Below are 27,891 nucleotides of genomic sequence, written 5' to 3' on the forward strand. Positions count from 1 at the left end.
GTCTTTAAAGAACATCCCCTTCCCTGATATCATTGATTCCGTGGGCTGTGGCAGCCAGAAATGCAGCGTGCCTTGATCTGAAGTAGATGCCAGGTAGCCAGGTATCACAAGGAAGGTATACAAAGTGTAACCTTAATGTCATTGTGCTCTGTGGGATGGCTTTGGGCCTGAGACCTAAGATGTGGTTATAAATGTGTTATACATTGACATCTTTGCTTCTTTTCTTAACTGGCAATGGATGCTATTTTGGAGTTCCCTCTTGTCCCTCAGGGCCTCTGATGTCTAACTACCTGCCTAACACTATCATCTGCAAATAACTGTTGCTTTGTTTCCAGCATGAAATATTTGAAATTTGCAGAGGTTAGAGGAATAGTACAAACCACCGTATACAGAGCACTTACTTCATAAACTGTGGTACATTTTAAAATAAATTCCCTTCATTCCTTCTTTCATTCCTTTGTTCCCTCCTCCTTCCCTCCCTCCTTCCCTCCCTCCCTCCTTCCCTTCCTTCCTTCCTTCCTTCCTTCCTTCCTTCCTTCCTTCCTTCCTTCCTTCTTCCTCCTCCTTCCTCCTTCCTTCTTCCTTCTTCCTCCTCCTCCTTCTTTCTTCTTCTCCTCTTCTCCTTCTCCTCTTCTCCTTCTCCTCTTCCCCCTTCCCCTCACCCCTTCTCCCTCCCCTCCCCCTCTTCCTCCTCCACCTCTCCTTCTCTTTCTTCTGCTCCTTCTTTTGCTCCTGCTCCCCCCACTCCCCATCCCGCTCCTCCTCATCTTGTTGAGACAGGGTCTCTCTGTGCAGTTCAGGCTGGCCTTGAGCTCACTTTGTAACCCAGGCTGGTGTCAAACTCACAAAGATCCTCCTGCCTCAGCCTTCTGAGTGTTGGGATTATAGGTATATGCCACCACACCCGGCTTGCGTAGGTTCTTCAAACTGCTAATTTGTTCAAAGGAGTTAAATTTCTTGCTTCTTTTTGTACTACTGGATCAATAACCCAGAGCTTGTGCTGTAAGCCACACCTCTTAAATGTAAAATACATTTTTAATTTATAATTACATTTTATTTATTTATTTTGAGACAGGGTTTCACTAAGTTGCTAAATTGCCCACGCTGGCCTCCAACCTGTGATCCTTCTGCCTCAGCTTTCCCGAGTGTTGGCATTACAGGTGTACCCCACCATGCCCAGGTGAATTAATTAATTTTTAAAGTTAATTAGTTAATTTTTTGAGACAGGGTCTCACTATGCAGTTCAGGCTGACCTTGAACTCACAGCGATCCTCCTGCCTCAACCTCCTGAGTACTGGGATTACAGAAGTGAGCCATCATACCTGGCTTTATTTTTTAAAAATAAGTTTCTTGAACAAAAATACATACCTATGATGTATTTAATACATGTCTGATTTTCTACTAATCTTATATGTATTTATTTTAGTGCTCTTCTTTTTAATGAAGTGAAATATATCACTACCCTGGAAGACCTTCAGAACATAGAAAATACTGTGAAAGGAAAAGCAAATATGATATTTTCATATGTAAGAGCCATTGGAACTCCAGGTATTTATAAAATTTTGCTTTCATCTTTGCTATGCCTATGTACTTGTGTGAATATATTAAAGTACTTTAAGTAGAATACACTTAATATTTAAAACAAAATTTAAACATCTTTACTATTATGCCATCTTTCTCCAAATGAGCAGCATAATATAATTAGTAGTCGGATAAGAACTCATAATATAATGATCGGATAAGAACTCATAATATAATGATTGGATAAGAGATTGACTACATTATACTTACTACCTTAGACTTCTTCCTCCACCAATTACTTACAGTGTAACCTTGGACAAGTTACTTAATTTTAGTCTCCTAGTCATTAAGATGGAGAAGATACCCTCGTCTTAGTTTTATTGTGAAAAACACAATGAATTTGAGTAACTAAAACGTTGCCTAGAATATTTTGTAGGTGCTGTATGTTAACTATTACTATTTTTATTTCCTTACAGTCCTCATGGTACCTGAAATTATAGTTCCTAATATTTGATAAATCTCATTGACTGGCTGACTGGCTTTCTTTTCTACTTTGTTGCTTAGAATGATTTTTCTTGATTTAAAAAAAAATCCATTTTTTGACATCATCAACTGAGCATTAACATCTAAGTTTGTGGTAAAGAAGTTCATAAACATTTTATGATTAAAATGTAGTTATGTTTTTAAGACTTTTACTCATTAATGGTTATAATGTAACCATGTTAACATGAGATGCTGTTAAAGACATTATAATAATTATAAATGCTCTTAAGAAACAAATCATTTATTGGAAATCTCAATTTTTATACCTATGAAGCTTGCTGGCTATATGTTATGTTACTGACCATGATACACTTGTGAAATAATATTTCACAGTCAGCTTGCTTTTGTTTGCCTTTTAGAGTCCTCAGGTTGTTCTGTTTTCTTTAGAGTTTCTAGTTGTAATCAGTAAAAGGGATGAGCTAGGTGGGACTTACACTGCTATTGTTACACCAGAACGGGAACTTCCTGATTTATATTTTAATAGTATCAGCCTGGCTACTTAGGTTTGGAATACATTCAAAAAAGCAAAGGTAAAATTTTGGAGAAAATTTGGGATCTATCGCAGTAATGCAGGCAAGAGGTGCTGGTGGGTGACTGGCTCCAGGACGTTAGCAATGGGGGTAATGTTAGTGTGAATATCAGAAGTATTTTAGACATAGGGGAAAACGGAATTTGTTGTCATATTGGATGTGGACTGAGAAATAGTGGAGACAAAGCTGGCTGTGAGATTTTGGTCTGAGGTACTTGAAAAGTGAGATGCTAATAACTGAGATTAGGGAAAGACTGGGAATAGACTGGACTGGACAGCTTGGAGGAGCAGCTCTGGAGTTGACCTTTTGGCATCATACTTGGGAAATACCCATAAGACATCCAAGGGGGTGACGCTGACACCCAAACGACAGCCGAGGTGTGTGGGTATCACTAGACTGCATGTTTATGTTGGGAGGTAGATTGGTGATATCAATTCAAGAAATACAGCTATGAGACCAGAAGAGATCTCTGAGCGAGTTACGCAGGAAAGAGGAGACCCAGTCGAAACCATTAGACACTGCAGAATTCACACAGCTGTGAATTTCCATTTAATTAATTTCCAAGAAATTAATTTTTGTCCAGATAAGCTCTTCTTCCTTATGACAAGGTGTAGCATAGCATATATCAATGATGGGAAATCCTAAATTTAGTTTAATCCCATTAGGCTCAGGAGATGGTTTAGGTGGGCATCTGTTCTCACTAATCCCTTAGTTGAGGCGAATCACCATTCACTGGGTGTGCAAATGCCAGCAGCTATTTTACATCTAGGAAAACAACATGGCAAAGTGATAGCCTTTACCCTAGACCACAGACCGGGCAAGTAACGGAACTGACAATAGCAGGAAAGTGCGACTGTTCTTGTCCCACTGAGATTCAGCTCCGTCAGAAGAACCTCGCTCTGTCAGACCTGACTGCCCGCTTTCCTCATCCCTTCAGGTGACTCAGGGGAGTTTCATTTAACCACCATGTTCAAGAATGTAGCTTTGGATGAGTTAAGAAGTACCATGTTGTGCTAGTGTTCTTAATTCAGGGAGGATGAAACGTGACTCAGTAAAGATCTGAGATTTACTATGTATTTTCAATAATATAAAGTTTTTAACTGAAATTACCCTGCTTTGGCAGTTAGTATGAACAGTCTTAACAAGCCGTATACCAGAAGTTGCTTGCTCCGAAGGAGTTTGTAAAAATGGGGGAACAAGTGCCTGCATCCAGACTATTGCTTCAGTCTCCCTCTCTGGTTTTGACAGTTGACATCAATCAGGTTTTCTTCTCACCGCGGCATTTCTGATTGCCTGTCAGTAGGAACTTCTGTCAGTAGCACTGCGGATAGAGGTTTTTTTCAAGATCTCACAATCTGCCTTATTTTGAGGTTGGCTTCTAGGTGGCCTTTGTCATCTCCCCCTTTACAATGTGTCTGCTAAGGCCTTCAGGGACGCCTGTGAGGGGTCTCTGTGGCTTGATCTGGGGTAACAGGCAGGGATGGCAGGTTTGTGTTCCTAACCACTCTTCCATCAGTTGATGGGTGATGGTTAACTTGGGGAGCACCCTACATGGGAAGTCTCATTCTGTTGATTCTCGGGCCCCTTTCTTCCCCCTAGGGCTGGAGCCCTCACCACTGAAGCAGGCAGCTGCCTGTAGTTCTTGACTTGACTTGGATCATTTGATCCAGCAGTCCCCTTTTGGGTGTAGAGCCTAGGGAACTGAAAGCCACATCTTGAGACATCTGTGCTCCCTTGTTCATTGCAGCATATTCACAATAGCCAAGACACACAGACACCTTCTGTCTGCCCTGGACTCACAGATACGTGGCAAGCAGGCACGAGTGTGTGGTGAGGAAAAGGCTAGTTCTGGGATGCGGAGCCCTTTGGTCTTCCCAGTCCTACCCATTCTGCACCTTCCTGCTGGAGAACCTCTTCTACTCTTTTACCTGTGTCACAAAACCTTTTGTGGCGGAATGCATTCCTTTTGGCAAAGGGCCCTGGCAAGCAGACAGCAGGTCCAGATGACACTAGGGCTCACCACAAGGGCCACCTCTGGAGAGCAGGTGCTCTCACTGGAGGGGTGGACACGCTTGCTGCCAGCCCTGCTCTTCGGGCAGAACCTAGCAGCCTCGTGCCAGTGGAGGAGCGCCTCTGCTGTGGGTAGCAGGAGGTGCCGCTTGCATTGCCTTTGTTAGCCTAATGAAAGACCTGCTGAGCTCTGTCTCCCTTTTGGAGTTCTGTGAGAAGGCTGGAGAGTCTGAAGCAGCAGGTGTGGAGTGAGGCCCAGAAATCTTTATTATTATTATTTTTTAACAAGCATCAGATGATTCTTTTATATTGGTAAGTTTGGGAAACAGTAGAGCATACTATTTCTCAAGATTCTCTCCAGGGCAGTGAGAACCTTTGTGTTAGCGAAATACTACTGCATTTACTCGGACCTAGCTTGGGAACAAAATGTGCCTCATTCTTTTCTGAGAAGCCAGGCAGCACAGAAGCCTCTATTCTTTGAGTGTCCTGTGCACATTTATCCAGGAGCTTCCCCAGCTCTAATAGGCTGTGCAGCGGCGTTGAGGATTAGCTACTGATGTTTTGATGTCTGAAGCGAAGGAGCCAGGCTACAAGGGAAGGAAAATGTTTCCGTCTGCTGCTGGGATATTTTTTTCACACGCATCATCATCCTTCAGTCCAAGTAGATAACCATGTTTTACTGATGCAGCGAATAGTAGCTTCTAGACCAAAACGATTTTCTGCAGCAAGCTATTTTATAATGCAGTATAGGGACATTTGTAGTTCTCTCAGTTATTTGGGGGGTACCTGCCTAGGCTTTAAGAATCAGCAGAAACCAGAAAAGTCCAGATGTTCCAAGTTTCATCAAGGACCTGAAGGTATTATTGATGCTTTTAGAGTTGTAAGGAAGAGAGTAGGCACAAATTAGGTGATGTTGAAATTAAGATGAGAACGGCCTGTTGGGCATTATGCAGAGCAGTGTGGCGCTTACTGGAGACATTCAGCAGGGAAGTTTCTGTGGAGTGGATGGAGAGGTATTAGAGAGAATAGCAGAGAGCAGTTGAGAGTGGACATAGAGACCCAGCAGTGAGAAGTTTTGCTTAAGAGGACGAGAAAAAGGGCAGTGGCTAGAAGGGTGTGTGGGGTCAAGCGAAGAATTTTTTGAGCAGCTTATTTGTATGTTCACAAGAAAGATTCAGCAGAGAGAGGACAGGAAAAAGGGAAGAATTGCTGCAGCAGGTTCTTTAGCAATATGGGAGGGGCTGCAATCCGGTGAGCGCGGGGAGGCAAGGCCCTTGGTGCAAGCACAGCGAGTTCACCCACAGTGAGGGCAGCGGTGAGACAGTGTGTGCATCACCTCGGCTAAGTGGTTAGGTAGTGGTTAGGAAGCTTGTGCAAGTTTTTCTGGTTTGTTTTTAATTTGTTCTGTTAGTGAGACAGAAATAAAGTGGTACGTTGAAGTAGAAATTCTCAGTTGAAGAAAGAAAAGATGAAGTAGTTGTTCAGGAGGCCTGGGAATAAAGAATAGGTTCTAGACAAAAATAGTAGTTAATATCAGCACTTTCAGGTGAGACCATTAGCCAGTTTTGTTTCGTTTTGCTTCTGGCCACACTTATGTTGGGATTGTTGGAGCGTAGGGAGCACACAACAGGCACACCATTACACTTAGCTGGGATTGTTCGGGCCCCGTGGACAGCGGAATATCAACATTGACCATGAAACTTCAGCTGATTAGGAGGGAAGAGAAGACCAGAGGGGAGTGAGACAGTGGAAGGTGATGGTGTCACCAGCTAGCACTGGTCCTTGCTTCAGGAATAATGATAATGCAAATGGAAACTGAGGCATTCAACAGGTATTCACCCACAGTGTAAATAAATCAAACAGCAAAATAGAAGCTAGACAATAGGAAATAGGGAGGGAGGCCTTAGGCATACGGGAAGGGGATTGAGAGGTGTTGGGGGGAGGGGGTGTAAAGGAATTAAGCATGTGTTTGCTGTGCACATGCTCCATCTATGCACACTGGATGTGTTCACTATGTAGCACAAACGTGTTCTGATAAAAAAGTAAGAGAAAATAAAGGAGAACACAGCTCTGACAAAGAAAAAGCTCATCCCTTACAAAAGAAAAAAGAGGAGATAGAAAAAAGTTTCTCAAACTGAAGGGGGCACAGGTTTGAAGAAATCACTCAGACTGGCCCATTCACAAAAGAATAGAGACCATATTCGTGGTGCTGTGGAAGGCTGGGGTCTGCCTAGTCATTATCTTTGTCCTGGTTTCTTAGCTCTGAAGGAATCCTGCTGATTTGAGGGCAGTTCAAGACCCATGAGATGATTGATTCTGCCTGGGGCAGTCTGAGGTATGTAAGTCTCTGCTGGAATCCAAGGTCCCTAAGTTTAGGGCAGTGGATAGTTCTGGGTGTAGCTGAATAACTGTCAATTTCTTATCTTGGTGTCTCAGTTGGAGATGAAATGGCCTAGTTAAACGTAGGGCTAATAAACCTTGTCTTGCCAGGTTTTAGACAGATGCTTTCCAACACACCTGTATGTAGAGCTAAGAACAAATTTGACCCAGAGTTTTGCAGAATGAACTGAAGCTTTGTTCTACTTTTAGTGACTTCTTGGGCTCAAGCAAAGAGTCACATTTTTGTTGCTAGCCACACACACACACACACACACACACACAGACGCACACATGCACGCGTGATTGCATGCTTTTAAGTTCCTGTCCACCTCAGAAGAAAACCCAAATCATGCTTTTAATGAGTTACAAGTTAAGGGTCCAGGAGTTTGATCTCTGTCCCTGTGTTGAATGTCTGTATTGGTAGAATCTGTGGCTCTTTGGTCCTGATGAGTTAGAGCTGTGTACCTGACAGAGTGGCCTAGAGTTGTGTGATTATACGTGTGGGGTGCTACACAAAGGTTATACAAGGGTTGGAGGGAGACCATAGCAGTGAAGGTAAAGTTGTAGCTTAAGAGAGATCACTGGAGTAGGGAAGACCAAGAACTGAGAGGCTAGGATTTTGACTCCACCTGCAGATAATAAAACCAGCAGAGATTATGACAACAGTGTTGAAGAGCACGACAGTGTGACAGAAAATAAATTCTCCCTGGAATTAGGGAGAGTGATCCTGGCTAGGGTGGTGTATAACTCAGGAGAGGGTTGTTGCTGGATACTGGAGTATCCATTGGCTCTGGGCTCTTATCCTAATTAAAGCATTGGATGGAGACAACTGATGAATACAGAAATTTCATTTATTGAAGATAAAAGAAGTAAAAAGTAGAAGTGAAAAAGGAGAGAGGAAATGCTTGTTGTGTGCAGAGCAGGTCCCTGGAAGGGTAAGGAGACAGTGGGCATGAGGCCCAATGCCCTTCATCTTTTATATCCTTCTTCTGACATCAGATCCAGGTCTTTGGAAGCTGCTCTGAACTTTGATTTGATACCTCTCCTGATTGCAGGTCACACATATTATCCAGCCTCCTCTGTGGTTGACATTTCACACCTTATTGTCCAGCTTTCTTTCTGGTTCTCTATGATAGACAGATCACACCCTTTTGTCCGGCCTCCTTGCCATGCCCTAATCTCCTGCCTCAGGGTGGTGAGTGGAATAATCTGATGATACATGATTCTACTGCTGGGGAGGTAGGGGATGGTAACTACCTAGAAATGGTAATGAGGAGAAGAGGGAAATTAATACATGAGTAGGAGGGAATTGCTAAAAGAAATACTTCAAGAAAATTTTCTAGAACTGAAGGATTTGAGCTTTCAGATCGGAAAGGCCTGTTGAGTCTCACTATAGTGGATGACTATTGAGTCATACCAAGGCCTCTCATTTCGAAACTTCTAGAATATTGGCAAAAATGAGACAGTTTTAGATTCTTCCAGAGGAAAAAAACAGAGTTTGCCATTGAAGAATCAAGAATCAGAAAAGCATTGAACTTCTTTATTGCAGCTCTGGAAATGGAAGAAAATGAACAATGTTTTCAAAATTCCTAGGGACATGACTTGAACCTAGAATTCTATATCCAGGCAGTATTAGTTAATTGTGAAAGGAAAGTGAAGACACTTTCAGAAGTGCAGAGTGGCAAAAAAAATACATGTTTCATATTTCTCATAGAAAGGTACAAGAGAATGGGAGCAAGGGGGAAAAAATAAAGAAGATGTGGGTAACAGGCCGAAGGACTCAGCTCAGGAGCGAGAATAAGAATGCCCAAGCAGGCACTGTGCAGCAGACATCCAGAGTGGAGCAGATCAGAGCTCTGCAGAAGTGTCTGTAAGATGATGAATGTGACAGTGTATCTGATATATCAGGAATCAAGAGGGGTAGACCATGGAAGAGTATGATTTAAAACAATTGTTCAAAATGAAATTTAAAGCATTATAACTGCATGACAACGGAGTTGACCGAAAAACATGGCCATTCTGCACTGTATGGTTCATCTGTAAATAATGCTTTCTGAGCCATCACAGTGTAAGCTCTGAATATCAATCTAATAAAAAGTAGAAGTTGAGGGAATGGGAATTGGGTACATTTCTTTTTTTGTTTGTTTTTTATTTTTTGAAACAGAGTTTCCCTGTGCAGTTCAGAGTTTCCCTATGTGTCCTTGAACTCACTTTGTAGCCCAGGCTGGCCTCAAACTCGCAGTGATCCTTCTGCCTCAGCCTTCCCAGTGCTGGGATTACAGGTGTGCACCACTGTGCCTGGCTTGCGTACATTTCTGGAGCTGTGTTTTATGTTTTTTATGGTACTGGGAATTCAACTCAGGGCCTTGCACTTGCCAGCCAGCCACCACAATGCTAGGCTATATTCCTGGCCTCCTTTTTTTTCCCTGTCTTTTTGAGACAGGGTCTCACTATGCAGTTCAGGCTGGCCTTGAACTCACTTTGTAGCCCAGGCTGGCCTCAAACTTGCGGCAGTCCTCCTGCCTCAGCCTCTCGAGTGCTGGGATTACAGGTGTGCGCCACTTTACTCGGCCTGGAGCTGTGTTTTAGAAAAGAGATTGACTTTATTGTCTTCCATAGTGGGAAATAAATAAATAATAAACCTTTATGTTTATTTATGTTTGTATGTGTGGATGTACAGTCTGACAAAAAATGTACACACTTCAAGAAAATAGAAGCTTGTATAATATATTGTTACTCTGATACTTTGGCCTCTACAATTACAAGAGGTGCTCACAGTGGAGGCCATTAGCTTCCAGACATTTTTTAGTGTGGTACATTGCTGCTTGGGTAACCTTGGCCATTGCTGTGCGTGCGTTTTCAGTTTCTTCTCTAAGGACTGGCGGGTAGAGGGTTTTCTGCAATATGCAACATCCTGTAGGGCCCCCCATATAAGGGTATCACCATCTGTTGAGAAAACATCATACAAATTGTTTTTCCTGAAGTGTGTATGCATTTTTGTGCGCTCTCTCTCTCTCACTCTCTCTCTCTCTCCCCTCTCTCTCTCTCTCAACTGAGAGAGGGAGAGGAGAGAGAGAATAAGAATGTCATTTAGACACTTGGAGATAAATACCAAAAGAAATAGTGGAAGAATTCAAAGTGGTTGTAAACTGGTAAATGGAAATGGGATAGAGGGTAGGGACATTGGTTATTTTGTCTGTTGTTTGTTTGTTATTGTTTATTTTTGAGACAGGGTATTTATTGGTATGCAGCCCAGGCTGGCACGAGCTCACGGTTTTCCTCCCTCAGCCTCCCCAGTGCTGGGAATGCAGGTGTGAGCCGCCATGCCTGGCTGTTTTTCTTAATATGTTTTATAGGATTGTCTCTTTAATAAGTATATGGTTGGTTAAAAAAAAATGTATGTAGACATATATAAAACTCACCATATCAAAACTATAAATTCATATTCTCTTTTCTAGTACTGGGAAGAAACAATCACACATTTGTTATGTCATGTTCTGAAGTGTAACTCTGTCTGCTCTCCAAATCTCTTACCTTTAATAGAGCAGACTTTTTCTGACTTGTTTAACTGCTTGCATTTACCCAACTGGGGTTCCTGCAAAGGATTCTTCTTTAAATATAATAGGAAATAGAAACGTCTTGGGGAATGTTCAGAATAAAGGTTTGCACGGAATCCCACACACACTAACCCGTCCTCTCCCCCCACCCCCATCTTTTCTTCAGAGCACAGAGCAGTCATGGAAGCTGCGTTTGTGTATGGGACCACGTACCAGTTTGTTTTAACCACAGAAATTGGCCTTTTGGAAAGTGTCGGGTAGGTGTAAGAGGCACAGGGTAATGACTTTGTTTTTTCTTGTTCACTTACTTCACATTCTTAGTCAACATTTCCGTGGCACTCTCACAGCGTGGCTGACCTGAAGGAACCCCAAGCAGATGTGAATTTGCTCTCATCCTGCTATGGCAGGGTGGACATGTGCAGAAATAACATCAGGCTGAGCTGAGCAGGGATGGGGTGGATCAGCCACAGGAAGGGACCCATGGTGGCCAAGTGAGACATCTTAGGAGTAAATTTCCCCAATGATCAGACAGTGGGTAAAATAACAGCTTTCAGTGAAAAGCACTGGAATTTTTTTATGAGAATTTTTTTTAATTAAAAATTTTTATTAGTACATGTTTGTACATTCTCTCTTTTACATCTCTAGGTCTCCTTCCCAGTTTCCAAAAACTCTATCTTTCTGTTTTCTACCATCACTCTTTTATTTTGCTCTTCAAGTTACTTACATTTTGGTTTTCTCATGTAAGAGAAAACATGTTTGTAATACAGAATAGTGATGTTCCTTTCAGAGAATTGGCACATACATGTAACATATCTGATCACTTTCAGTCTCTTTACTTCCTTCTCCCTTTCTTCTCCCCTCCTCCAGTCTCCTCCTCCATCTTCCAAGAGCCTACTTTCTGATCCTCTCTCCATTATTTTATTCATTTATGTATATTTTAGGTTTTCATGTAAGAGAAAGGTTGAGATATTTAACTTTCTGAATATGGGCTTATTTCACTTAGCACGGTAGTCTCCAGTTTCTTCTGCTTCCCAACAAATGACATGATTTTATTCTTCTTTATGGCTGAGTAATACTCCATTGTGTATATATACCACACTTTCTTTATCCATTCATCCATTGACAGGTATCTAGGCTGTTTCCAGAGCTTAGCTACTGTGAATTACATCATTATAAAATGGGTATGAATATATCACTACAATATGATGTTTCTAATTTTTTAAGGAATATAATCAGGAGAGGTATGGCTGGTCAAATGGTATGTCCAGTTTTATTTTTTTGAGGAATCTTTATATTTCTTTCCATAGTAGCTCTACTAGTTTGCCTTCCCACCAATGGAGAAGGCTTCTTTTTTTTTCGTATCCTAACCAGCATTTGTCACCTCCTATATTCTTGATGAGAGCCATTCTGACCGGGATGAAATGGAATCTCAGTGTAGTTTTGTTTTGCATTTTCCTGATGGCTAAAAATGTTGAACATATTTTCATAAACTTATTGGTCATTTGTACTTCGTTTGAGAAGTGTCTGTTCAGTTCATTTGCCCATTTTTTAACTGGGTCATTTGTTTTGGGGGTTTAATAAATATTTTGAGTTCTTTTTCTAGTCTGTATCTCCATCCTTTGTCAGAAAAGTAGCTAGCAAAATTCTCCCATTCTGTAAGTTGTTTCTTTACTCTGGTGATTTTGTTTTTTTAAAAAAAACTTGATGTAATTCCATTTGTTGATTCTTAATACTATTTTCTGTGCTACTAGAGTTCTACTGAAGAAGTCCTTCCTTTCAAATATTTCCCTTATGTTTTCTTCCAGCAGTTTCAAAGTTTCTATTTTTATATTTAGGACTTTAATCCATTTTGATTTGATCTTAGTTCAGCATGAGAGATAGGGATCTAATTTCAATCTTCTGTAAATAGACACCTAATTTTTCAAGATCATTTTAGGGAAAAAAGGCTGTTTTTTCTCTTATCTATGTTTTCCTCCCTTGTCAAAAATCAGGTGGCTGAAGGTGCATGGGTCTGTTTTGTGTTTTTATCTACATATCTTTTTTTGTGTGTCAGTAGCATATTTTTGTTACTCCAGCTTTTTAGTGTAACTTGAAACCTGGTATTGTGATGTTTCCAGCTTTGTTCTTTCTACTCAGGATTGCTGTAGCTATTCAGGGTCATTGTTTTGATTCAAAATGAACTTTAGGATTGCTTTTCTTGTTCTCAGAAGACTATCATTGGAATTTTCATGGAGATTGCATTAAATTTGTAGATCCCTTGTGGTAATGTGGACATTTTATCTTTTATTTGTTTTATTTATTTGTTTTTTTACCACATATATAACTTTTTTGTTAGTATATGTTTGTGATAAATAATAATTACATTAGTGTGGGGGAATTGGTATATATACTCTTGATCATTTTTTATCTCCTTTATCTCTCACCATTCTCTCTCTCACATCTCTAGATCCCCTGCCCAATTTCCAAAAACTCTATCTTCCTATTTTCTACCATCACTCTTTTATTTTGCTCTTTAAATTACTTATGTTTTGGTTTTCTCATGTAAGAGAAAACATGCAATATTTAACTTTTTGTATCTGTTTGCTTTCACTTAACATTATGGTCTTAAGAGCCATTTTTTTCCTACAAATTTATCCTTCTTTATGGCTAAGTAATACTCCATGGTGTATATACATCACATTTTCTTTATCCTTTATCTATTGGTGGGTATGTAGGCCATTTCCATAATTTAGCTGTTGTGAATTGCATTGCTGTCAACACGGGTATGCATGTATCACTGTAATATGTTAACCATATCATTCTTTCAGCACAATACACAGCAAAAGGCCAGGTGTGGTGGCACATACCTGTAATCCCAGCACTCAGGAGGCTGAGGCAGGAGGATCACTGTGAGTTGGAGAGCAGCCTGGGCTACAAAGTGAGCTCAAGGCTAGGCTGCACTGCATAGTGAGACCCTGTCTCAAAAAGACAGAAAAAGAAAAAATAATACCCAGCAAAGTATAGCTGGGTCAAATGGAATTTGTGTGGTTTTAGTTTTTTGAGGAATCTCTATACGGGTTTCCAGAGAGCAGTTACACTAGTCACTAGTTTACATTTCCACAAAGAATGTAGATGGGTTCCTTCCTCCTCACAGCCCTGCCAGCATTAGTTACCCCTTGAGTCCTTGATGAGAACCATTCTGAGTGAGATGGAATCTCAGTGTTGTTTTGATTTGCATTTTTCTAATGGACAGAGATGCTGAATATATTTTCATGTGTTTCGTGGTGTATGGCCATTTTAATGATACTAATTCTGCCAATTCAAGAACAAGTTCCATTTCCTAATGTCTTCTTCAATATTTTTCTTCAGAGTTCTGTAATTTTCATTACAGAGGTGGTTCACCTCCTTGGTTAGGTTGATTCCTAGGTGTTGATTTGTTTTTGAAGCTATGTGAATAGAATTCTTTCCAATTGTTTTTTCAGTGAGTGGTACAAGAACACTGGATTTTTGTGTGTTGATTTTGTATCTTGTTTGTGAAATTTTTGTCAATTACTTTGACATTCCAATCCTAAATGTTTTTAAGTAGTGTTTGTTTATTTGTTTTTATTTTTGTCTTTTTGACATAGGGTTTCACTATGTAGTTCAGGCTAGTCTTGAACTCACTTTGTAGCCCAGGCAGGCCTCGAACTCATGGTGTTCCTCTTGCCTCAGCCTCTTAAGTGCTGGGATCACAGGCCTGTGTCACCACAGCCAGCTGAGTACAGTTTTTTAAACAGAATGTTTTAATGTTCATTTTTCTTGTCTAGGTTGTAATTCTAGGTAGAAAAACTACTTTTCAGTGTTTTTGGCTGGGTATTCTCTAGGTAAATTTGCTCTTTCATTTAGTACTTAAGGACACAAGCAGTAACCAGTGTATTTTAAAACTAAATTTGACTTCAAACTGCCCTTCAGAAAGGGCAAGTCAAAATGGTAATTAACCTTTTAATGCCATGTGTCAACTTTTGAAGAGCCTACTGACCTCTCAGGACATAATGTCTGTTTGATACACTATACATAATTGTTTAAGGCCCCTAATGTTTTACAACTCTGAAAGTCTGGAGGCTGATGTACACAAAACTGAAAATGATCTGAGGCGAAATGATTTGGGGCTCAGGGTGAGTGAAGAAAAATGTTCTTATGAAGTTACATTTTTTTTATTGCCCTGTATGCCATTAACCTGCACTCCTCTTTCCAGGGTTCTCTCCTTATTGGCATTCTGCTGGTTCCCTCATTAATGACTTAAAAATTTAAAGCATGCTCACAGTTTGTGTGAGAAATACGTTTCTAACACTGTGAGACTTTCACTAACAGTACCATAAATCTTCGCTGTAAGTAGTCACTGGAGTCGCAAGATACAAAAAGCAGTCGTTAGAGCCCGCCACTGTGCTTCTCTTGTTACCTGCCTTCGTTTCCAGCAGAGAAAGCCTTGTCTGTCTGTCTGTCTGTATCTTTCTGCCCCGCTCTCCCTTCCTCCTTCTCTCTGACTTAAAAGTAAAACATGGTATTATTCTGGAAGTTTTTTCCCTTTTTCCCATTTCTAGAATTGAAAATACAGCTGGCCTGTTTTGTTACTTTTGAGTATTCGGTATGGGGGATGTTTGAATTATCATTTCTTCATGAATAACAAGATAATGAGGAGTCATATCTGGACCTGATGTGACTGAGTAGGACCATGTGTTCTGAATATGGTGGTCCTGTGACGTGCCTTCTAGATAAAGTGGTTAGCTATGAGTGGCTTTTCTAGTAATGGGGGTGAGGTGAATGCTTTCTTTTTGTTCATTCTTTCATTCCACTAATATTGAATGACTTGTATGTGGGGGGCATTATTATGGTTTCTGGGGCTATACAATGGATAAGATGAGTATATTGATTACTATATCATGTTGGGCCTGAGTTTTTTTTTTCTTTTTTTTTTGGTCTTTTTTTTTTGGTCTTTTTGAGACTGGGTCTCGCTATGTAGTTCAGGCTGGCCTTAAGCTCACTTTGTAGCCCAGGCTAGTCTCCAACTCCCAAAGATCCTCCTGCCTCAGCCTCCTGAGTGCTGGGATTACAGGTATGTACCACCATGCCCAGTGGGCCTGAGTATTTTTGAAATTATGTAGCAGTTCAGGGTGTGTAAGATGGATAGTAAAGCAGTTAGTATGCTGTAGAGACATAAGTACTTTCTGCTGCCTCTCCATATGCCTTCTTTTTACATTTTTTAATTTAAAACATTTTTATTGGTATAGGATTTAGTACATGTAGATAAGACATCTTAATCCTTTTCTTTTCCTTTGGCCCCTTCCCTGTCCCTCCCATCTCAATATTTCTCCTGTGTAGAGTCCGTGTAGGTCACGAATGGTATTATTATCTTCACATCCACACAGGTCAGTGAGTTAAATCAGATGGGCGCCCCTGACCTAAGGCTGGCAGATCCACTTCTGAGAAAACGAGCTCCTCTCTCTTAGGGGTCTTGGATTTGATGGGGAGAAACTGGATCCTGCAGTTCCCTACGGCTGTCTTGCTCACTGGAGTTCTTCCCCAATTACAGAAAAAGCAGCGAAGTGTCTTCACAGAATGAGTTGGAAGCTGAAAAGTGAGAATGGCAGGATGGAGGCCCCTGAACTCCTGCTGTTCGGGTCTCTGTATAGAATGTATAGATTTCTCTCCTTATTTGTATTTTCTGATCGTTATTTGAATTTTCCTTGTATTCCGTGAGATATTCTTCTAAACTTCACCTAAGTTCTCCTCACTTTGGTTTCTGTTACCTGCAAGCAAGTGACCCCTGATTGAAGAACTTTCTCAAATTATTTTATAATTTCAGAGATTTTAATATGGAGTTCAGTCTTCACTGAGATCTTCTGCTCTCAGTGCTTTCCTTCCAGCAGGATGTGACGGTTCGGGGCTCTTCTCCAAAAGTCGTATACTGTCACTGAGCCTTCGATATATTACTGCTTTTATTTGAAATGTCCATTTTTCCTGTCCTGGAGAATCCATTCTCTCCTCTCCTGCTTTTGAAGTTTTTTGATCTTCTTTCCCTTTCCTTTCTTTTCCTTCCCAACCTGAGGTGGAATGGAATATGTCTTTGTTCCTTGTAACATTTTGTACATTATAGCACTAATAAACTATACTTTAATTGTTTTACTAAATTGTCCTCTTTCGTTTAAGCCCTTCAAGGATGTGAGTTGTCTTATTTATCTTCATCTCTTGTGTTTAGCACAGAGTGTAAAATACAGCTGGCATTAAGTATATCTTTTAAGTGATTATTTCTCTAATCATTTGTAATTAAATTTGAAATCAGCGAACCTTGCACATTTAGTTTAAGCATGTCTCAAGTATTAGAAAAAATATTTTAAATATAAAATTTTTTAGTGTTTTGCTAAACTCTACTAATGCCATACAGAGATTTTTAAAATGCAGTTTTGATGTTGGCAAACCTTATTCCCACTATAAGTTTATCTTTGCATTTTCATATTGAAAGAAATGCTAAAACTTGAACTGTAAGCTGTATTTGCTGAGCTTTGTTAGTATTTTAGATATAAACTCATACACTCTCACAAACTAGCACATAGTTTTTATTTTAAGCCCTGTTTTGGTTAAAGTTTATTCAAAACAGCTTTGGGCTTAAATTAAAACTAGAAAATTTCTGTAGGATAGCTCTAGAAAAGCAACTATATTAAAAAATAATCTCATTGTCCACAAGATTGCATCCTTTTCTTGAAACACAATTACGTAGGCCTATTGTGTAACACTAAAAAGCTACCATATAAAAAGATTCAGGGGGAAAATTGCCTACATGACTCATATGGTTTGATCAGATATTGAGATTAATCTTTAACATTATAGCATGTTTTTTGGCCCAAGTTCCTTTTGTAGTAATGTTATAATCTTACTAAAACATTAATTCAGAAGCATGAATCTTAATTGTTATTTAATTGTTGTGGGGGGTAGTAGAAGGATCACACATTGAACTTCATTAAGTGGATGTCCCTGATTTTTAATTTGCAGCTCTGAGGATATAGAACACGCACATCTCTACTTTTTTCATTGTCAGCTCGTCTCGGATCTGACTCAGCAATGTAGAAGAACATTAATGGGACAGCCATTGACCACATTGAACATTCATGTGTTTGTTAAGACAATGAAAGCACCTCTGCTGGTATGTGTCTTATTTTAATAGAGCAGATAACTTGCCCATAAAATTTACTAGATTTTTACTCACAGATGTGTTTTAGTTAAATGAGTTACGTCTTTTCCTTCTTTCTTACACATACTTCTTTGATTCTGTGAGATTTAGGAGTAGTTCCTTATTAAAGACAAACTAGATGATAGACTCTTCTTAGACGTTTCAATTCCTTGATTTATTAGTCCATAACGTTATATAAGTGAAATACTCTGTGGTAGTTACAGTGACCTCTGGGCCTTGATGAGTGCTCACAGATCACAAAGACCATATTGTAGTTGAGAAGAAATCTCATTTATAAATGCTTTGATCATTGTTTGAAAACTTGGTGTATATTGGAACCGTAGGATTTCTGGGGCCCTGCTTTCCTTAGCATCAGCCTCAAAAGAATTTCACAGAAACCCACTAGGTGATGGTGATCAGTAGACTTTTCTGAGAAAGGTTAAAGGCTTGTCCTGAACATGAGTAACACTTTTAAGTAGATTTTCTCAGTACTTTTTTTTTTTTTTTTAATAAAATGCTGCATGTATTTTAAACAATGCAAAAAAGTATAAAGAAAAGAATTTAAGATGTTGTTCAATCTCATCACTCAGTAATTAGTCCTTAGATGACATCGAACTAATCATCTCTGCACCGTGTAGATACGTACAGGTAGTGTGGTGAATCCATTCATGGACCTGTCATACGGAGTGCTACCGAATTTTTTTGTTTTGTTTTGTTTTTTTCTGGTACCGGGAACCGAACTCACGACCTTGCACTTGCCAGGCAGGAGCTTTGCCGCTGAGCTAAATCCCCAGCCCCTACTACCGAATTTATCAGAAGGAAAAAACTACTGTGAAACTGGAGGGATTATGGAACTTTTGACTGATAAATGTTTTGCCATCACTAAAGAAAATACTGTCTAAAGTGTTGAAAATTACTGTATTCTGAAAAACATTGAGAAATTAAAAATCATTTAAAAACTTCATGTTTCCATCTTAAGACTAGCTTTGAAAAAATGAATTTAGCTTCATACATTCATTTTCGTCTCTCTTCTTGCTGCCTTTCTTATTTTTGTTAGTATTGTGTTATTTTTATACCTTTTAGGTCTGTAATGTTTATAGTCTGTTCTATAGCCATATTTCCCACTTTTAAAAAAGGCTTGCTTCTACATTTAAATAAATTCAGAGCTTGCCAGCAACAATTTTGCTGGCTGAATTCCTTAGTTCTTTATTTTAAGTAACTTTTTCTGTGGTTAGATTTTTTTCTTTTTGAAGAACATGCTTTATTGATCTCTCCTTTCATAAGGAAGGGGTGTGCATCTTATTTCCATGGGAAGAATAACCTCTGAATTTATTTTGATGTCCCATTTGAGAGAAGGGGCGATGGAGGAGACAATTCACTCACTGTACAGTTCTTCACCACTTCTTTCTAGTCTCATTTCTGTCTCTTCAAATAATTAGATATTAAAAATTCTCAGGATTTTGTCTAAATAATAGTAGGAGTCAGGATTATAACTTGCTGGAAACTTGGTAAAAATCTGTGTTTTTTCTTTTTTTTTTTTTGCTTTGCTTCAACATTCTAGCTTGAAAAAGCCCTTTTCCCAAAGTTTCTGCTCATGTACTTTCTTTTGCTATGTTTTAAAACTACTTTTTTTTTTTTAAGGGAAGGTGATTCCTCTGATCTCTTTGCTTTATGACATTTATTTGAATAATATAATAATAATTTTGAAGTTATAAAAGTAAAACTTTGGAGACTTCATAATGCCTTGGGATTCAGTGAAGTGTGACTTGACTTGAACGCATGACATGACAGAATTTCAGAGCCCCATTTACACTGTACTCTCTGTGAATCACAGCTCCTAAAGCCTGCATTTTGTAAACTCTAATATGAACGGTACTCCCTGGGATTATGTAATGCAGGTGACCCTCCTCACACAACGGGAGGATTAAATGGTCAAAGTGGGAAGTGGGCTTTGTTTCAACACTCTCACGAGATGATGCATAAGCATCTTTGTTTTCAAGTTTACCCCCACCCGCAACCGGGGAACTAGAATGTAGGCTTCAGGCAGAGTTTCTAGACACTAGACTAGGTAGGAAAGGCCCATAGCATGAGGCTAGGGAAGATCTAAATGGCAAAATGAATATGTTTCCACTGGCTTGAACCACTTCTGGTGCAATGCATGACTGTTGCCTTGAGTGGCTTGTACCACCCAATGGAACTGTCTTATGTTGCCCAGTGGGACAGTCATGTGTGTACCACAGGTGGTTCAGACCTGCCTGGCACCGAGGCATACTGCTCCATCATGAACACGTTAAAGATCAGTATCAGACTGGAGAGCTGAAAAGAATCCAGATCTTGGTGTGAGTATAGAAAGACTTAGCAGAGAAAGGCCAAGAAACACAGATTAGTGCACTTTTCTAGAGGCTAGGTGAATACAAAGTACAGAAAGGAGCCAAAGCCTGAAACGATCCCTTGACACTGAGGGCAGGGATGGTGGTGGTTGGGTCTTATTTCATGGGATTAGGAAGATATTAAATAGTTCTGAGCTAATTGGTCACTTTTACATTTTAGCGCTTAAAATGTTTGGCCAAACCATTATTTGAGGTTATTTTTATTCTTAAGCTATACTTGAGGTTAAACAAAGCAAGGTCAAATACTTTTAGAAAACATCCTTAGTTACTTTTTCTTGTTGCTGAGACAAAATACCTGAGGACCAAAGTTAAAGGGGGAAAGGTTTATTTAGCTCACAGTTTGTAGAGATTTCAGTCTATAATCAGCTGACTCCAAGACAGGGTGGCATGGCCGACAGGCATTGTGGAGGAGAAACAGCTCATGGCAGGCAGAAGGTAGCAAAACAAGCAAGAGACCTTAGTAGCTTTTTTCTGCCCCTTTTATATTTTATCTAGGCTACTGAGATTAGGCCAAGCCAATCGGTGGGCTGATTTAGTAATCACCCACCCTTAATTCTAGTACCCTTAATTCTAGCATTGCATCCTGAATCAATAACACACTGTAGATCTAGCCACCTCTGAAAAAGTCCTACCAATGACTGCATGAAGCTTTGGGGGGACATCTAGACACAAGCCACGACACACTTCAATAGTCCAAAATTTGGTGTTATAGGATTATGCATTCTGATAACATAATGAACCAGAAAAACCATAGAAATCCTGGAAATTGACACCTAAATTTGATAATTTCTTGAGATTCTTACCTACAAGACTTGTTGGCTGTTGAGTTAAATTATTGTTTTTCAGTTTTTCTTATTCTTTCACTGATGTTCATTCCCCTTTCTCACACTGTTAACCACCTCTCCTATCTTATTTTCCATACCAATCCATATATAAGCCTTAGAGGTTCAGTCATGGTTAGGTTTTCATATGATTAGTAAGATCTTTTGCAGAGCAGCCTGACTGGGCATGGTGGTACACAGCTGTAATCTCAGCACTCAGGAGGCTGAAGCAGGAGGCCAGTCTAGGCTGCACTGTAAGTTCAAGGCCAGCCCGGAATATGTAGTGAGACACTGTCTCAAAAAAACAAAACAAAACAAAAAGAAAACAAACAAACACACAAACTAACAACAACAACCAAAAAACCCCAGCTTGTACTCATGTATTCAGGATCTGAAGTAATTTGATATGTTTACATTAAGCTTATTAATAAGCCAACAGAAATAGAAAGTAGGATTCGTGTTTTTTTGTAAACTGTTTTCTGTGTTAAACTGTGGGTCCCAGTTAAACTCATGGGGAGAGAATTATGCAAGACTTGTTCATGAGGGGGCATGGCAGTTTTGGGGGCCATCTTAGAATTCTGTCTAACATATATAAGTATAGGATTCTGTCTGGAAAATAATTTTTACATTTTAAGTAATTGGGAAGTTTGTGAGAATGCATTTTCTTGTGCATCTACTTTGATCCATTCTGTTTGTTACTCGCTATGCTTTTTCAGCTGGGCAGCTCGTGTTGTTCAGTTGTGGGAAAGTTTTGTGTTTATTTCTGTGATGATTTCTTCCCTTCTGTTTTCTCCCTTCCCCCTCTCTGTGACTCCTGTTGTTTAGATGTTGGGCTTCTGCTAGTCCTTCAGTGTTACTTATTACCTTTTCTCTATAACTTTCCATCTCTCTTTGTTTTTTTTTTTTTGTTTTTTCATCTTTCTTTGTTTTGCATACGAGGAGATTTATCCAACTTTACTTTTCAAATCGTTATGGGTGTAATGTCTTTCCATCTCCTTGAGGGTCTCAGTGGTGGCTCTTGAACCTTTCTTCTTCCTGCATAGTCTGTGTTTCCTCCATGTTATTTATTTTTCTGTGGGTTCTGGTCTCTGTCTTTCATGATAGAGGTTTCTCTCAGGTGCTTATTAGTCCTTGGATATATTTGTTCATGGTACATAATTTAAAATTTAAAAAGTTGATTGGAAATTAGATTGCTGGGACTTGTTGACCTGGCTTTGTAGGGTGATTTGGCCTGGGCTACCTTTTAAGGAACTCCCATGGTCATTATCTTTAGGCTATTGTAGATTATTCAAGATCCTGCAAAAGCCATCTTCCAATCTTGCGCTCAAGGACAGAAGTGTGGCTACTAGCATTCTGAGAATGGAATGGAGAAGGGCTTTGGGAGGCATCTTAACATTCCATTACTTAATCATGCCAATCTGGATATAGTGTCCACACGCTCAACTATTTCTGAGGTGCTCAGATTCCTACTGGCATGGAGGGAGAATCACTGCCTAAACTCATGGAGCTGGGAAAGAGACTCTAGGGATCTAGCTCCTTCTTAAAACCTTTGACCTACAGTGTGTTTTTGGTCCCTTTTTCAAAAATCAGATGGCTGAAGGTGCGTGTTGTTTCTTTGTCTTCTGTTCTGTTCCATTCCATTAGTCTCCAGGTCTGTTTTTGTTATTGCAGGTTTGTAGTATAACTTGAAGTCTGGTATTGTGATACCTTAGGCTTTGCTTTTTATGCTCCAAATTGACCAAATTAAGAAAGAATAGGCAAATGAGCTAAATAGACACTTCTCAAAAATGTAGTACAAATGGCCAAGAAGTATATGAAAAAATGTTCAACATCTGTAGCCATCAGGGAAGTACACATCAAAACTGCTTTGAGATTCCATCTTATCCTGAGCACAGAAAACAGCGAATGCTGGAGAGGATGTGGAGAAAGGAACCTTCCTACCTTGTTGGTGAGAACGCAAACTGATACAGTCACTATCGAAATTAGTATGGAAATCCCTCAGAAAACTAGAAATGCCATTTGACTCAACCATACTTCTCCTAGGTGTATTCCTGATAGTAGTAAAGATGCCATATTTTAGTAATATATGCATACCCATGTCTGTAGCAGCACAATTCATAATAATTTAACACTGGAAACAGCCTAGGTGCCTATCAGCAGATGAGTGGATAAAGCAATTGTAGATATACACAAAGGAATATTATCCAGCTGTAAAGAAGAGTGAAATGACTATAGGAAAGTGGATGGAACTTGAGACCATTATGCTAAGCAAAAGAAGCCAGACTCAGGAAGTTAAATATTGCATGTTTTCTATGAGAAACCTAAAATATAATAAATAAATGAATAAAACAAAGGAGAGATGATAGGAAACTAGAAGGTAGACTTTCAAAGATAGGGCAGGGGTTCTAGGGGAGGGGCCCAGGGGTTGAAAAATGACCAAGATATTATATGCAGGCACCGGTTCCCCAAAACATCACTGTTCTTCAGTATTACAAACATGATCTTACAAACTTATAAAAAAAAGCTTTGACCTATTCCTTCTCATTTTAGAGCCTTCCTGACGTTTTCTATGTGCACAAGACACTGACAGTTCCTGGCTGTTTTAGAATTCTGCAGTTAAAATTGAGTCATTTCTTAGCTTTTCCTCTCCTGGCTCAGGGTTTTGTTCATAGCAGAACCATGTCAGCGACTGTTTTGTATTCTAGCCTCCAAATATTGCTGCCTCTTGTTTTTTCTGTGTTCAGTGATGTATTTTTATATCTTTTTTAACTCCTGTGGTTTCCCTTGGATTTCTAGAGGGAGAGAAATTAGATACGTGTATCCAATCTGCTGTTTTATTTTAGATGTTTCTTGTTTTATAATGTGTCATTTATCATCTATTAAATTGTTATATGAGAACATTTATGTTTTATCTGTTCTATTTCCTTTGAAATATTTACCTCAAGTGGTACCACATTCTTTTATTTACTTTTGTTTCCTTATAATATGCCTGATTTGTGGTTATAATTTTATGTTTAATTCCTTATATAATTTCTTGGTTTTATAATGTTTAATTACATAGGTACATGGAAGCATTAAATTTAGAAAATTGTGAGATTTTTTATTTTTTATTTTTTTTTTTATTTTTTGGTTTTTCTCTGGTACCGGGAACCGAACTCACGACCTTGTGCTTGCCAGGCAGGCGCTTTGCCACTGAGCTAAATCCCCAGCCCCGAGATTTTTTATTAATGTTGAGTTTACTTCACCGAGTTGGTTTTCAATCATGACTTTATTAATATGAATTAGGATTTAAATCCAAATGCTGGAACATTAGATTCACACAGTGAAGGCATTTTGTTCTTTTATTTTAAATAAAGACCGAAGTTGCTGAAGATCCTCAGCAAGTGTCAACTGTTCATCTCCAACTGGGATTACCACTGGTTTTCATTGTGAGCCAGAAAGCTACATATGAGGCTGACAGAAGAACTGCAGAATGGGCCGCTTGGCATCTCCTAGGAAAGGCCGGAGTTCTACTCTTGTTAAGGTATCTTCCACATTGAGTAGCCACTATCTTAGCAAAATGCTAGTATCTTTCAAAAAACCTCCAATCTTGGCTAGATCCCAGTACTGTTAGAACTGATGGCGGAGCTGAAGTCTGCACATTGTTAGTTTGATCAGATGACCGTGGAGACTAGACAATGCGGTATGTATTTGTACATGAAATTTCTTAAACTCACTAAATTGTAATCACTTTTCATAAACATTTTTTAGCGTAAGAATTTATAGTTCTATTTTAGATTGACCTCCCAGATGACTGTTATTCTTCAGATTAGCAACATAAAACATGTATTTCCATTTTGAAAAAGGGATTCTTTGGAAGTGAACATTCCTCAGCATACCAATGTGGTCTTCAGAAGAGCAGAAAAGGTTAGTCGCTTTTTACACTGACCTCTAATGTCAGCTTACTTAAAGAAAGTACATGTAGTCCTGAAGAAATACGTGTTTTTCGTGGAAAAAGAAAATCTGCAAGCTAGGCATGGTAGTGCATTCGTGTAATCCCAGCAGTCTAGGAAGTTGGGTCAGGAGGATTAGGAGTTTTAGCTCAGCCTGGGCAATTTAGCTGCTTGGCAAGACCCTGTCTCAAAATAAAACACAAACAAACAAACAGGCAACAGAGGCTGGGGACGTGGCTCAGTGCTAAGAATAGAATACGCTTTTCTGTGAGTTGCATTATGAAGTTCAATGCAATTCTTTTTAGCTTCCTCTTCAGGGCAATAATGTTGATCCTGAGACTGTATAATCATTCTTTCTCTCTCCCTTTCCTGTGTCCCTCCAGGCAGTGAGCTTGAGTATCACTAGTAGTACTTGTTGCACAGATAGTATTACAGACATAGTGCTATATTACAAGCCTTATAATGTATGATAACAGTTATAATGAAAGTATCATTTTAGTTTTTAAGTTGTTTTTTCTCTATGATAGTGATTAGCAGAACAGGGTTAGGTATTTAAGCCTTAGAGTCCTATTGCCTAGCTCAAATCCTGCTTTGTAACTCTGGGAAAATTACTTCTGTTCATCTCCATATTTTCTATTATAAAATAGGGGTAATATTACCTATTGAAAAGGGTTGTTAGGTCAGAATATTAAATGAAGTAATGTACTTACTTAGCTCTGGGTCCAACATTGTTAGTGCTAATAAATACTAAATAATAGTCATTCAAGAAATGTTTACTAGGTACTTCCATTGTTTCAGGCATAGTTCTAGGCTCTGAGGATCCAGCTGTGCAAACCAAGTTTTACCCTTGTGGTGTGACTGTATTAGTAGCAGGAAACAAAAAAAATATGACTGGAATATCAGATGGTGTTGAGGGTGATGGAGGAAAACAAATTGAGTTAAGGTCAGAGGGTAGTCACGCATGCCATCTTGGAAAAGTGACAGTAAAGTAAAGGAACAAACCTATGGATATGTGGGGAAAGAATGTTCTACATGGAGAGAGCGCAAGAGGCCTTGAGGAGGGGCGTGGCTTTGGTGTGTTAGGATAGTATTGTGAGGCACAGTGTTCCTGCCTGGAATCTTCCTTCACATCTGCATTGTTACACACCGATGACCTAACTTCTTCCACCAGCCCCACTTTCTAGAGTTCGCCACCCCCCACATGCTCTGCAGTCTGGCAGGCTAACCTTTACACCCATGAGCCTTTGGAGACGTTTAATGCAAAGCATAGCACTAAGTTCATAAAAGCCCTTTTTATCCCTTTCTGAAACATATTATTATGAAAAAAATTAAATGTTCAATAGAAGATAGAATAAACAGCCATATACATAGCACCTAGATTCAACTGTGAACATTTTGTCTTCTTTGCTTTAGCTATAATTTTTCTGAAACTTTAAAAGAATGTTACAGATAATATGACATTTTACTCATAAATATGTAGCATGACTCTAAAAACTATTATTATCCTATGTATATAAAATCTTGTTATAAATTTATAATTTTTTTTTGAGACAGGGTCTTTCTGTGTAGTTCAGGCTGGGCTTGAACTCACTATGTAGTCCAGACTGGTCTCAAATTTGCAGTGATTCTCCTGCCTCAGTCTCCCAAGTGCTGGGATTACATGAGTGTGCCACTATCCCTGGCCTTATAATAATTTCTTAATATGATAGCTTGTTCTCTAAGCAGTCTATATTTAAATTTTATCATCCTAAAATTATTTTCTAGAAATAGTTTTTTGAAAGGAAAATCCAGTCAAGGATTATAAATTGTATTTGCTATGTTTCCTAAATCTCTTAATATCTTAGATTTCTCCTCCTTTTTTCCCTTAAGACAATGGCTTTTCATATAATGAAATGGGAATAGGTTTTCTATATTCTAGATTTGTCTGTACTTTTTTTTTTCCTTTTTGTCTATCTTGTTCTTTATTCTCTTGTATTTTCTATAAGCTAGATTTAGAGTTGATTAGCTCCATAGAACATTTTGGGTAAGAAAACAGTTTGAGCAAGCATATATATTAAGGACGATTTGCTAATCTAATGGCCTAAAATTTCATGAGTGTAAAGTGCAGTAGTTGTGCATTAATGAATACAATCTTAGTGGAATAATGTTGATCTCAATGGAATAAGAATATGATAAGATATTCTTAAACTACCTGAGAATGTGCTTTTTCTTGGAATTATTTTAGATGAAGTATTTTTTTATTTCTGTGGAATATAAAATGACCAATCCCAATTGGCTGTATTTGCAATAAAATGATGTTTCCATTCTATCTTGAGTTAGGATTTGATATTGTATGTGAAACATTTCATAGACTTTAGGATAGGAAGCTGTGACAAAAAGCAAGTGAGACAATTCCCTTTTTCGTCATATTTTTTAGTAGTGTACACCATCTTTATATAAGTATGCTTTGCATAAAGTAATTGGTAACTGTAGAGTTTTCTTTTTTGTTTTAATTTTAAAAGTGAAACTCAAAGGGTTAGTTTCATTTTAGTGTCAAACAAGTAAGACACTGAAACGCTTTGCTATATTTTAATGATTTAAAAAATTAACATATTTCTAGGAAGTGCCAGTGGAATTTTTGGTGTTACCTGATGTTGATTCCATAATTTCTCATGTGGAAAATAATACACATATGGAGGAAATACCAGAAAATGAAGATAATGACATAGAAGATCCCGATATGGGTAATAGTTATAATACTTACCACCCCGCTTCCTGCCAACCCCTGCAAGGTCAGTAAGCTTTCCAGTGGGTTACCTTTCTCATAGAAAGTCTTCACATTCAAGAGGCTGTGAAGAGACCTGGAGAAATTTGTTTTGAAGCACATTGTACCAAGTTGCTTAGGTAAAAGATATAAGGATACTGTTCTGTTTAGTGTATATGTGTATGGTTATGTCAGGCTCCTGGGTTCCTGCATCTGTTTTTATCCTCTGAACCAGTTCTCCAGCCGACTCCATGTTTGGCCTACTCCATGTTTAAAAACTCC

At 39.0% G+C, this 27,891-nt stretch overlaps 1 protein-coding gene across 2 annotated transcripts in view; it reads left to right on the forward strand.

The window, feature by feature from the left end:
• Positions 1-27,891, forward strand: part of Txndc16 (thioredoxin domain containing 16) — a gene marked incomplete in the record, with an annotated part of 86,689 nt that overhangs the window by 28,734 nt on the left and 30,064 nt on the right. For both annotated transcript variants that reach the window (XM_005376781.2, XM_013510324.1), the window contains 6 exon segments: positions 1,427-1,548; positions 10,707-10,797; positions 17,546-17,696; positions 24,291-24,457; positions 24,780-24,840; positions 27,466-27,589. In XM_005376781.2, coding sequence (XP_005376838.2) covers positions 1,427-1,548; positions 10,707-10,797; positions 17,546-17,696; positions 24,291-24,457; positions 24,780-24,840; positions 27,466-27,589 — 716 coding nt within the window.

The sequence above is a fragment of the Chinchilla lanigera genome, unplaced genomic scaffold (assembly GCF_000276665.1).
Source record: "Chinchilla lanigera isolate Chin_1 unplaced genomic scaffold, ChiLan1.0 scaffold00008, whole genome shotgun sequence".
Classification (NCBI taxonomy): domain Eukaryota; kingdom Metazoa; phylum Chordata; class Mammalia; order Rodentia; family Chinchillidae; genus Chinchilla; species Chinchilla lanigera.